Raw genomic sequence first — 12150 nt, 5'->3', positions numbered from 1 at the left:
CCATCTTGCAGATGGAGGATTCCCCCAATAGGGTTAGGATTGTGACCCCCTCCCCTTGGGAGGAGGCACAAAGAGGGTGTACCCACCCTCAGGGCTAGTAGCCATTGGCTACTAACCCCCCAGACCTAAACACGCCCTTAAATTTAGTATTTAAGGGCTACCCTGAACCCTAGAAAATTAGATTCCTGCAACTACAAGAAGAAGGACTGCCTAGCTGAAAACCCCTGCAGAGGAAGACCAGAAGACGACAACTGCCTTGGCTCCAGAAACTCACCGGCCTGTCTCCTGCCTTCCAAAGATCCTGCTCCAGCGACGCCTTCCAAAGGGACCAGCGACCTCGACATCCTCTGAGGACTGCCCCTGCTTCGAAAAGACAAGAAACTCCTGAGGACAGCGGACCTGCTCCAAGAAAAGCTGCAACTTTGTTTCCAGCAGCTTTAAAGAACCCTGCAAGCTCCCCGCAAGAAGCGTGAGACTTGCAACACTGCACCCGGCGACCCCGACTCGGCTGGTGGCGATCCAACACCTCAGGAGGGACCCCAGGACTACTCTAAGACGGAGTACAAAAACCTGTCCCCCCTAAGCCCCCACAGCGCCGCCTGCAGAGGGAATCCCGAGGCTTCCCCTGACCGCGACTCTTTGAATCCTAAGTCCCGACACCTGGGAGAGACCCTGCACCCGCAGCCCCCAGGACCGGAAGGACCGGACTTTCACTGGAGGAGTGACCCCCAGGAGTCCCTCTCCCTTGACCAAGTGGAGGTTTCCCCGAGGAACCCCCCCCCTTGCCTGCCTGCAGCGCTGAAGAGATCCCTAGATCTCCCATTGACTTCCATTACAAACCAGACGCTTGTTTCTACACTGCACCCGGCCGCCCCCGCGCTGCTGAGGGTGAAATTTCTGTGTGGGCTTGTGTCCCCCCCGGTGCCCTACAAAACCCCCCTGGTCTGCCCTCCGAAGACGCGGGTACTTACCTGCAAGCAGACCGGAACCGGGGCACCCCCTTCTCTCCATTCTAGCCTATGTGTTTTGGGCACCACTTTGAACTCTGCACCTGACCGGCCCTGAGCTGCTGGTGTGGTGACTTTGGGGTTGCTCTGAACCCCCAACGGTGGGCTACCTTGGACCAAGAACTAAGCCCTGTAAGTGTCCTACTTACCTGGTTAACCTAACAAATACTTACCTCCCCTAGGAACTGTGAAAATTGCACTGTGTCCACTTTTAAAACAGCTATTTGTGAATAACTTGAAAAGTATACATGCAATTTTGATGATTTGAAGTTCCTAAAGTACTTACCTGCAATACCTTTCGAATGAGATATTACATGTAGAATTTGAACCTGTGGTTCTTAAAATAAACTAAGAAAAGATATTTTTCTATACAAAAACCTATTGGCTGGATTTGTCTCTGAGTGTGTGTACCTCATTTATTGTCTATGTGTATGTACAACAAATGCTTAACACTACTCCTTGGATAAGCCTACTGCTTGACCACACTACCACAAAATAGAGCATTAGTATTATCTATTTTTACCACTATTTTACCTCTAAGGGGAACCCTTGGACTCTGTGCATGCTATTCCTTACTTTGAAATAGCACATACAGAGCCAACTTCCTACAATGTGCCACCAGTGACAAGATAAATATCACGAGAAAAGCACCACTGTCACCAATAGAAGCCCCAAGTAGACCATGGGACAAGTTAGGACTGGATATTTTAGGTCCGTTAGATCAGGTGGGAGTAGGTGGAACATTCTTACTAGTGTTGGTAGATTACCACTCACACTGGATAATGACCAAACCGGTAAACCAAATAACCACTAAAGAAGTGATAGTTTTCCTAACGGAGGCGTTCATGATTGAAGGAATTCCCAGTACTCTGATAACAGACAATGGGGTACAATTCACTTCAGATGCCATGAAGGAATTTCTAAAGAAAGTTGGTGTCAGTCATTTTAGAACAGCCTTGTATCATCCACAAGCGAATGGTTTAGTTGAGAGAACCAATAGAATGATCAAGGAGTGTTTGCAGATGGCTAAGGTGGCTCAGGAGTCGGGTGAGATAGCCTTAAAACAATTGCTATGGTCATATCACACCACACCCAATTTAGTAACAGGTATTTCTCCTTTCACATCATTAAGAGGTAGGTTGCCAGGGACTAAATTAAACCCCAACTGGTTGGGTGGTGGAAAACCCCAAATGGTACAACATGAAGAGATAAAGGTCTGTATTCAGCAAAACCAAAGTAAATACAAAAGTTGGTATGACAACAAATATGGTACCAAGAATAGGCACTGGGAAGTAGGGCAGTGGGTAAAAGTCAAACTACCGGAGAATACCAAAAGAGATGGTAGTAGGTTTTCATGCCCCAAGAGAATTATTGAGGTACAAAGAAATGTGGTCAAGTTGGAGGATGGCAGAGTATGGAGTATGGACAAATTAGCTTGCTGTGGAAGACCAAGAATGGATCATGGAAACTCACAAGAGGAGGTGGAAGAAAATGAAACCTTCGATCTAACAAGACAAGAGAGAGAGACGAGGAACAGGAGACACCCAGCGTGGTACAAGGACTATATGCTCAATTATTAAGGAAGGGAGATATGTTATAATCCACAGAATGGTACATAGGGAAAATGTAGTCTCATAAGAAAACTGTAAATAGTTATCGCAAGTACATAGTTAAAATAACAGTTTAAGAAATAGTCTATAAAATGTAATAGAAATAAGAATGGTATCTCCCGTGGTTCCTTAGAATGTAGTGGAATTGGTACACCCGGGAGCTTACAGTAGAATGTTGAGAATGTAGGTTGACAGTGTGAGAAAAGACGGAGTTCGGGAAGCGTTGAATAAATAATTGCTGAACCAGTCATCTTGAATCTGCTTTTCATTCAAGACAATATAACAGTTCAGCTGCGCCACTGAGCAATGGAACATGCGACCCGTATAGGGGAAGGGCGAGCACTGTTGCCAATGAAAAGTGCATCCTTCTTAAAGCCGGTGACTGGCGTCTGGTTTCTGACCTGTACAATCTACTGGGTGGGGACCAACCCCTGCCTAAAACCAGAAGCCAGCTGTGGTGGGAAGTGGAATTGGACAGGCCCCTCTTCACCAAAAACTGGGCTGATATATACTTTAGGGTACACCACGCAGCACATTGCATCGCCTGAACTGAGACCGCCTATAGGAACACCTCTTATTGGTACATTACCCCACTGAGACTTCAGAAATGGGCGGCCTACAAATCCCCAGAGTGCTGGGGGGGCTATGACAACACTGACACCCTATTATATTTGCACTGGCATTGTCCCTAGCTCTCCAGCTTCTACAATCAAGTCCTCAACAACATCAACAGTGCTTTTGCGAGCACCATACCACGGTTCTCAGCCTATACTATATTGGGTCTTCCTAATGCCTTGAAATATCCCCTACGCTCTCAAAAAGGTCGGCAGGTGGCCCTGGCTCTAAATGCGGCACACCAGGTCATATTACCACACTGGGACACAGCTCACATGCCTGATCATACCGAATTTCTACACAGACTTTGGTTTGTTCTGGGCATTGAGAAATTGACTCTAGCCGCAGACCCGGATCCTGCTAGGTACACTGATATGTGGGCCCCCTTTATAAATCTACTCTCACAGGAATTCAAGGAACTGACCTGCCCATCCTACCTTGGGGTTTTATGCTTAATTCCTGATGCGTCACAGGGAGAGGGAGAAAAAAGGGATCAGGGAATAATGACCACTAAACATAGCAGCCTATTGCCACGCACCTTATGCTAGTCGCTACGTTAGTAACACACAGGGATGGATAGAGGGGATACATGTTTAATATTTTGATTTATGCCTTTCCATCGCCGCTGGTCCCAGGGTTGTAGGCATGTGGCTGTGTTATGCGCTCCAATTTTGACTCTATACTGCTAAGCAGCCAGTCCTCTGGGTTTTAGGAGACATGCTGTGCATCAATGGTGGGGCAGTCATGCCTTGTTCGATGAAAGTCAATAAAGAGAACTGTTTCATAAAGTGTACTGCTATTAAAGTAGGTTACCCAAAACAACACAGTTTGGGTGGAGTGCAGACTCCCTAATAATGTATCCTTTGTGGTGTGGAATGCAGACTTGCACCAATGTACAAAGCAGCATTTCAGACTGGGGTACATCTTCACTAAAAAAGGTTGTGTCAGGGGCACAGGTGTATTTCACAGTGAATGTAGGGGCTTGGACCAAACATAGATCATAGTCCTGAATTTGTATGGACCAAGGGAGAAGCATTAGTTAGAAGGGGTATGGTCATTGGATATGGAACATACCTTAGAGGGTGGATCTATGACAGGTAGAGATACATTTGCAGTGACATCACTTGAAGGAATATACATTTCTCTCATACTAGGGCTACATTTGCATTTAATGCCTGGATAACTTCACCCTAACAGGCATCTAGAAAGAAGCATCTTGTACTGGAAGCCTGAAATCGGATTTGAACAATTTATTTCAGAAATAAAGGCACTCTACACATACCTTATCCTGTATGTTCGGGAATAGCTTTGTAACTGTCTGGATCATGGAGTCTGCAAACATGTTCTTGAGCCCATCATAATCCACTCCTCGTTTTTTCACGTTTTCATCCTTCCACTCTTCAAACCACTCATATGAGGCAAAAGTTAGAACGGTAAGTGTGGATCGACCTGCAGGCAAGAGGAAGGGAATCACTGCCCAAGTGTGCTCAGGTATTATTTAAACACATTTCCACTAGTTCTCTCTTAAACCAGTTCCACAAGAGAGTGTTTAAGACAACAAACAGTCTACACGGTTTAAAAGCAATGTATGGGCCACACAAGAAATTACATCTGTACAAAGTTCAGGAATCCCAAATCAGCAATTAGAAAGTGCTCAATTTGACCAGCTTCTAGCAGCCAGTCATTTTAAACCTGCAGATCATTTGCTGACGGACATATCAAGATTTTTTCTATTGAACTTGTCAGAGGGAGGACGCTTATTTTTTTGGGGACCAGTGTAATTCAGTAAGAGGAATTCTGATGGGCTTTGGTTCATGTGCCAGGGTAATGATGAAGGTGTGTACAAGGCTTAAATTCATGTTCTGGGCTTGGATTATGACCTGTGATCCCTGTAACATGAAACTTTGCCTCCAAGCCAGCAATGGCTATGCCTCGACATTTTTAACTGGACTAAAGACCATTTTTATCATCTGGCAATTCAGGTGGGAGGGTCTCCTCCTATGAAATAAATAGCCCTCATTCAGCGTCCAGACTCAGTAACTCTTTGGATAATTCCAAAGTACTCTTTGGGAAAATACAGGACTAAACTCTCATTTTAGAAACAGGATGGTATTTGGGCAAAGCCAACTCAGCAACCAGCATGGACGCGCACGTTGAAGCTCCAGACACGCAGAACCCACTAGAGGAGCCTTGACGTGCCACTAATGGACCGTGGAGACCCCTTAAGGTACAGTGCGGGCAGGGGAGGGGTGGCTGTCCACATAACACGTGGAGATTGCTGCTGGTTGGCGGAGCAACTCCTCCACCCGGCCTGGGCCTCAGGGGCCCTTAATCAACAGGGGCTGCAGGACAGCCTGAAGCTCGAGGCCAGAGGGGTGCGTGGGGTGGCCTGCTGCCCCCTTCGCACTTTTGCTGTCTTGGGACTGGGGACACACTAGCTGAATAGGTGAAGGAGCCATCGGGGCACACTGGCCCTGGGCGCAACTCGGCGTTATGTCGCACTGAAACTGAGCACTGACCTGACCGCACTGCCCCGTGGCGGGTGCGGCTGGTGGAGCTGTAAGTGTACTCCTGGAGGCTAGAGGCATCGGATCAGAACGCCTCTATACACCTAATTTAAACTGAATTGCATCGTCCCGACCTTGCCCTGTTACTACACCAAACATACTGCCAGCCTGATCGCAAGTGGTGACACATGGCAGGGTGACTGAAGTCGATACTTTAGGGGCCTGTGAAGCTCGTCGGGCACGGACTACGGTGGTGCTCACTGCTGCAGTAGATGAGGGTTTTTGGCTGATACAAGGTCAGCTTGATGTACTGGGCTGCTTAAACTTTTACAGCGCAACGCATTCCTCCTCCCACCCCCCTTCTGCTTGCGGAAATAGCGTTGTTCATTTACCACAGGCCCCCCGGGTTATAGTTATAGTCCGCAGTGACCCTAAAAAGCATAAGCTCCCATTTAACAAGCCTCCCCCCCCCTCAGATTCCAGTGCCACCTTTGTGCAGCGGAAGGCCCTGTGTTATAACACCATAAAGACCTCAATCCAATTTTGTGAGAACTGCGCTCAGGATTTCAAGTTATAGACGTGAGGTTTGATACATTGGCTGCTCGGCTGGATTGAAGGGGGAGTGCCTGTAGTGTCAGATTGCGGGGCACAGAGGACAGAATATCAGTAATGGAAGATACCCACACAAGCGCCTGGAGAGATTGGAGACCAGGCTATGTGCGGTTGCCATAAAAAATGAAGACTTGGAGGCACGGGGCTGCAGGAACAACCTCAGCCTTATTGGGGTTGCCGAGTCCACAGATATTGGTAAGCTGGAAACCTTTGTGGAGAAGCCGTTGGGTGAGCTTCTGGGCTGGGAGAACATTTGTTATGGAACACGCACATAGATCCCTCGGCCCTAGCCCTGCCCCCGGAGCGTCGCCTCACCCGATCGTTGCAAGAGTTCTAAACTTTAGAGATCGCTATGTGGTGCGACGATTGGCACGAGAGAAGGGCCCGCTGACATACCGGGGGGATGAAGATCTCCCTGTTTTCACACTTCACTATGGCAGTACAGGAGGCCCGCCGCAATTTCGTGGTTGCCAATGTGGTGCTGCGTAGGCTGGGGCTGCGCTACTGCATGTTATATCCGGCCAGACTTGGGGTTGATGCAGATGGCAGAACCCATATTTTTGACACACCTAAAGAGGCACCGAACTGCAAGAACTACAATAGGGCTGGGTCGCGGTCAGCAGTCCTTCCCTGGACACTCTGTGCTGGACATGCACCCACCTGGCAGTCTGGAATTGTTCCGGCAGGAGTCAGATTGCATGACCTATTGATACTCATATATGGCCCTACCTGCAGACAATGATATCTATCTCTGCGGTTCCATTATCCTCTCCTTTTAAGTTATTCACTCCTCTTTTTCATAATGCATACTAAAATGTATCAATGTGGCACTCACAGCCAAAGCATTGCTCCCCTCTGTGAGAAAGTAGCCTCTTTCTAGCCTTGTTACCCCCACTTTTGGCCTGTTTGTGAGTATATGTCAGGGTGTTTTCACTGTCTCACTGGGATCCTGCTAGCCAGGGCCCAGTGCTCATAGTGAAAACCCTATGTTTTCAGTATGTTTGTTATGTGTCACTGGGACCCTGCTAGTCAGGACCCCAGTGCTCATAAGTTTGTGGCCTATATGTATGTGTTTTCTGTGTGATGCCTAACTGTCTCACTGAGGCTCTGCTAACCAGAACCTCCGTGGTTATGCTCTCTCTGCTTTCCAAATTGTCACTAACAGGCTAGTGACCAATTTCACCAATGCACATTGGCATACTGGAACACCCTTATAATTCCCTAGTATATGGTACTGAGGTACCCAGGGTATTGGGATTCCAGGAGATCCCTATGGGCTGCAGCATTTATTTTGCCACCCATAGGGAGCTCTGACAATTCTTACACAGGCCTGCCACTGCAGTCTGAGTGAAATAATGCCCACATTATTTCACAGCCATTTTACACTGCACATAAGTAACTTATAAGTCACCTATATGTGTAACCTTCACCTGGTGAAGGTTGGGTGCAAAGTTACTTAGTGTGTGGGCACCCTGGCACTAGCCAGGATGCCCCCACATCGTTCAGGGCAAATTCCCCAAACTTTGTGAGTGCGGGGACACCATTACACGCGTGCACTATACATAGGTCACTACCTATGTATAGCGTCACAATGGTAACTCCGAACATGGCCATGTAACATGATCCCCCGGGTCTCTAGCACAGACCCGGGTACTGCCAAACTACCTTTCCCGGGGTTTCACTGCAGCTGCTGCTGCCAACCCCTCAGACAGGTTTCTGCCCTCCTGGGGTCCAGCCAGGCTTGGCCCAGGAAGGCAGAACAAAGGACTTCCTTAGAGAGAGGGTGTTACACCCTCTCCCTTTGGAAAAAGGTGTCAGGGCTGGGGAGGAGTAGCCTCCCCCAGCCTCTGGAAATGCTTTGATGGGCACAGATGGTGCCCATCTCTGCATAAGTCAGTCTGCACAGGTTCAGGGATCCCCCAGCCCTGCTCTGGCACGAAACTGGACAAAGGAAAGGGGAGTGACCACTCCCTTGACCTGCACCTCCCCTGGGAGGTGCCCAGAGCTCCTCCAGTGTGCTCCAGACCTCTGCCATCTTCGAAACAGAGGTGCTGCTGGCACACTGGACTGCTCTGAGTGGCCAGTGCCAGCAGGTGACTTCAGAGACTCCTCCTGATAGGCTCTTACCTGTGTTGCTAGCCTATCCTCCTTCCCAAGTAGCCAAACCTCCTTTTCTGGCTATTTAGGGTCTCTGCTTTGGGGAATTCTTTAGATAACGAATGCAAGAGCTCATCAGAGTTCCTCTGCATCTCTCTCTTCACCTTCTGCCACGGAATCGACCGCTGACTGCTCAGGACTCCTGCAAAACCGCAACAAAGTAGCAAAGACGACTACTGCAACCTTGTATCACTGATCCTGCCGCCTTCTCAACTGTTTTCCTGGTGGTGCATGCTGTGGGGGTAGTCTGCCTCCTCTCTGCACTAGAAGCTCAGAAGAAATCTCCCGTGGGTCGACGGAATCTTCCCCCTGCAACCGCAGGCAACAAAAGACTGCATCACCGGTCCTCTGGGTCCCCTCTCAGCACGACGAGCGTGGTCCCTGGAACTCAGCCACTCTGTCCAAGTGACTCCCACAGTCCAGTGACTCTTCAGTCCAAGTTTGGTGGAGGTAAGTCCTTGCATCCCCACGCTAGACTGCATTGCTGGGTACCGCGTGATTTGCAGCTGCTCCGGCTCCTGTGCACTCTTCCAGGATTTCCTTTTTGCACAGTCAAGCCTGGGTCCCCGACACTCTAACCTGCAGTGCACAACCTTCTGAGTTGTCCTCCGGCATTGTGGGATCTCCTTTTGTGACTTCGGGTGAGCTCCGGTTCACTCTTCTTCGTAGTGCCTGTTCCGGCACTTCTGAGGGTGCTGCCTGCTTCTGTGAGGGCTCCCTATCTTGCTGGGCGCACCCTCTGTCTCCTCACGCAATTGGCGACATCCTGGTCCCTCCTGGGCCACAGCAGCATCCAAAAACCCTAACTGTGACCCTTGCAGCTAGCAAGACTTGTTTGCGGTCTTTCTGCGTTGGAACACCTCTGCAAGCTTCTACACGACGTGGGACATCCATCCTCCAAAGGGGAAGTTTCTACCCCTCTTCGTTCTTGCAGAATCCACAGCTTCTACCATCCGGTGGCAGCTTCTTTGCATCCTCAGCTGGCATTTCCTGGGCATCTGCCCACTCTCGACTTTGTCGCGACTCTTGGACTTGGTCCCCTTGTTCCACAGGTACTCTCGTCCGGAAATCCACTTTGGTTACATTGCTGGTGTTGTTCTTCCTTGCAGAATTCCCCTATCACGACTTCTGTGCTCTCTGGGGAATATAGGTGCACTTTACACCTACTTTTCAGGGTCTTGGGGTGGGCTATTTTTCTAACCCTCACTGTTTTCTTACAGTCCCAGCGACCCTCTACAAGTTCACATAGGTTTGGGGTCCATACGTTATACGCATTCCACTTTTGGAGCATATGGTTTGTGTTGCCCCTATACCTATGTCCTCCTATTGCAATCTAATGTAACTTTACACTGCTTGCATTACTTCCTTTTGCTATTACTGCATATTTTTGGTATTGTGTACATATATCTTGTGTATATTTGTCATCCTCATACTGAGGGTACTCACTGAGATACTTTTGGCATATTGTCATAAAAATAAAGTACCTTTATTTTTAGTATATCTGTGTATTGTGTTTTCTTATGATATTGTGCATATGACACCAGTGGTATAGTAGGAGCTTTGCATGTCTCCTAGTTCAGCCTAAGCTGCTCTGCTAAGCTACCTTTTCTATCAGCCTAAGCTGCTAGACACCTCTTCTACACTAATAAGGGATAACTGGACCTGGTACAAAGTGTAAGTACCCCTTGGTACCCACTACAAGCCAGGCCAGCCTCCTACACCCTCTCACCCGTTTGAGACCATGTTAATCGCTGGGGGTTTTTTGGGTATGTTTTTGGGGGATTTTACCCGGCTTGTTTATGCTAAGGGAGTGGGGGTCGATTGGATGTATAGTTTCACCTCCGTTTGACTTTCTCATCCGCTCTAGATGGCCCCATTACAGTTGACATGAACGGATCTATGTCCAAATTGCCTCTAACCTTTATGTCTTGGAATATTGGGGGCTTAAGTAACCCCCATAAGGGTAAGCAGTTAGTGCAGTAGATAACTTGACACAAAGCCATGATCACATTCCTTCAGGAGACACATCTAGGCCCAGGCTCTACACATTCTTTTGCATCCCAGTGGGTATTCACGTGAGGTCTACATAGTAATCCATAAGAAAATCCTCTTTCACCATATCTCCACTACAGCTGACATCGGTGGTAGATATGTACAGGTCGAGGGAGCATAAAAGTATTATTAGCTAACCTCTATGCCCCAAACATAGGTGATCCAGATTTTTTTTAATGTCCTGATGCCCAAACTAGATCGCACAGGCGCAGATACCATAATTATGGGTGGGGACTTAAACATGATAATGGACCCCCAATCCACTGTGCGTCCTAAGGCACAAGTGTGAGGCCCACCAGCTACAAGACCCATGGCTCGTGCAACCTCAATCAGCTTTAGCATTCACACATTTTTCAGCTCCACATAATACATGGACACAAATTGACTTCTGGCTTCTAAATCATTCAGCCGCAGCATAGCTGACCTCTGTCAGTCATTTACCACGTACACTCGCTGATCATTCACTAGTGGTGAGGACATGTGGTATTCCACACCCAGGTATGAGGAAACGCTGTTGGCACTTTCCCTCTCTGGCACTTCAAGATGCTTTGTTATGTGCGGGCCTACAAAAGGCCATAAAGGAATACTTTGAATTAAATACAGGGTCAGTATTCACATATGCCTCCCCTTGGGAGGCATTTAAGGCCTATGCCAGGGGCATATTCATCATACAGTCTGCTGGTGTTCTCAAGTCGATACGCATCAGTCTTGCGATCAGTGGAGACTGCTCTCCATGACCTACACAGGGTGGGTACTTGTGCGAGTGGCGACCCTGGGATGAAGGCTAGTGCAGCCATTGTGGAGGAATTTCGAGAGTTGGCAAATTGAGAGGTCCTCTTTCTGGGGAGATGTGTTACTGTGTGCCACTAAGGTGAGGGTGAGCATCCTGGGCAGGCAGTGGCACACCTGTTGCGACCACCACACTCTGAGACCTATATCCCAGAACTGTACACCGATCAAGGATCACATAGGTTAGGCACTGAAGAGGTACAATCAACATTTCTTTCCTATTTCGCCATGTTGTAGGGTGGCCGTACCTCGGCATTGACTGACTACCTTGAGGAGGTAGCCATGGTGTGGCGTACAGAAGCAGAATAAAGATACCTAGGTGAGCCCTTCACATCTGAAAAAATAATAATAGCCATAGAAACTTTAAATGGCTCCAAAGCGCCCGGACTAGATGGCTTTACCAGGGAGTTTTTTTTAAGGCCTATAAGGAGATTCTTGCCCATCAACTTTTAGAAGTATATAATTAGGCTCTCACCAAAGGTACACTGCTTCCAACTATCCGAGAAGCGATCATTACTCTCTTACCTAAGCCCAGAAAAGACCCCCATTATTGTGGATAGTATTGTCCATTATCATTGTTAGATTTGGATAAGATACTTGCAAATGTTTTAGCAATATGCCTATCCCAATTGATGGATTGCATCATCTCCTCAATACATTCAGGATTCGTCACCCACAGATCTACTAATATCAACTTGCATACGATATTCACAGTACTGAAATTGACAGACTCCTCTACACCTGCAACATTCACCTTTATTGATGCTGAAAAAGCGTTCGGTCACCTGTAGTGGCCTTTTT

At 48.0% G+C, this 12150-nt stretch overlaps 1 protein-coding gene across 3 annotated transcripts in view; it reads right to left on the bottom strand.

Moving 5' to 3' along the window:
• RETSAT (retinol saturase) overlaps positions 1–12150 on the bottom strand; it is a 144469-nt gene that overhangs the window by 61560 nt on the left and 70759 nt on the right. For all 3 annotated transcript variants that reach the window (XM_069214226.1, XM_069214225.1, XM_069214224.1), the window contains one exon: positions 4515–4681. In XM_069214226.1, coding sequence (XP_069070327.1) covers positions 4515–4681 — 167 coding nt within the window. The remainder of the gene's footprint in view (positions 1–4514; positions 4682–12150) is intronic.

This window comes from Pleurodeles waltl, chromosome 11 (assembly GCF_031143425.1).
Source record: "Pleurodeles waltl isolate 20211129_DDA chromosome 11, aPleWal1.hap1.20221129, whole genome shotgun sequence".
NCBI classification, from domain to species: Eukaryota; Metazoa; Chordata; class Amphibia; order Caudata; family Salamandridae; genus Pleurodeles; species Pleurodeles waltl.
This window is presented reverse-complemented; position numbering and strand designations above follow the sequence as displayed.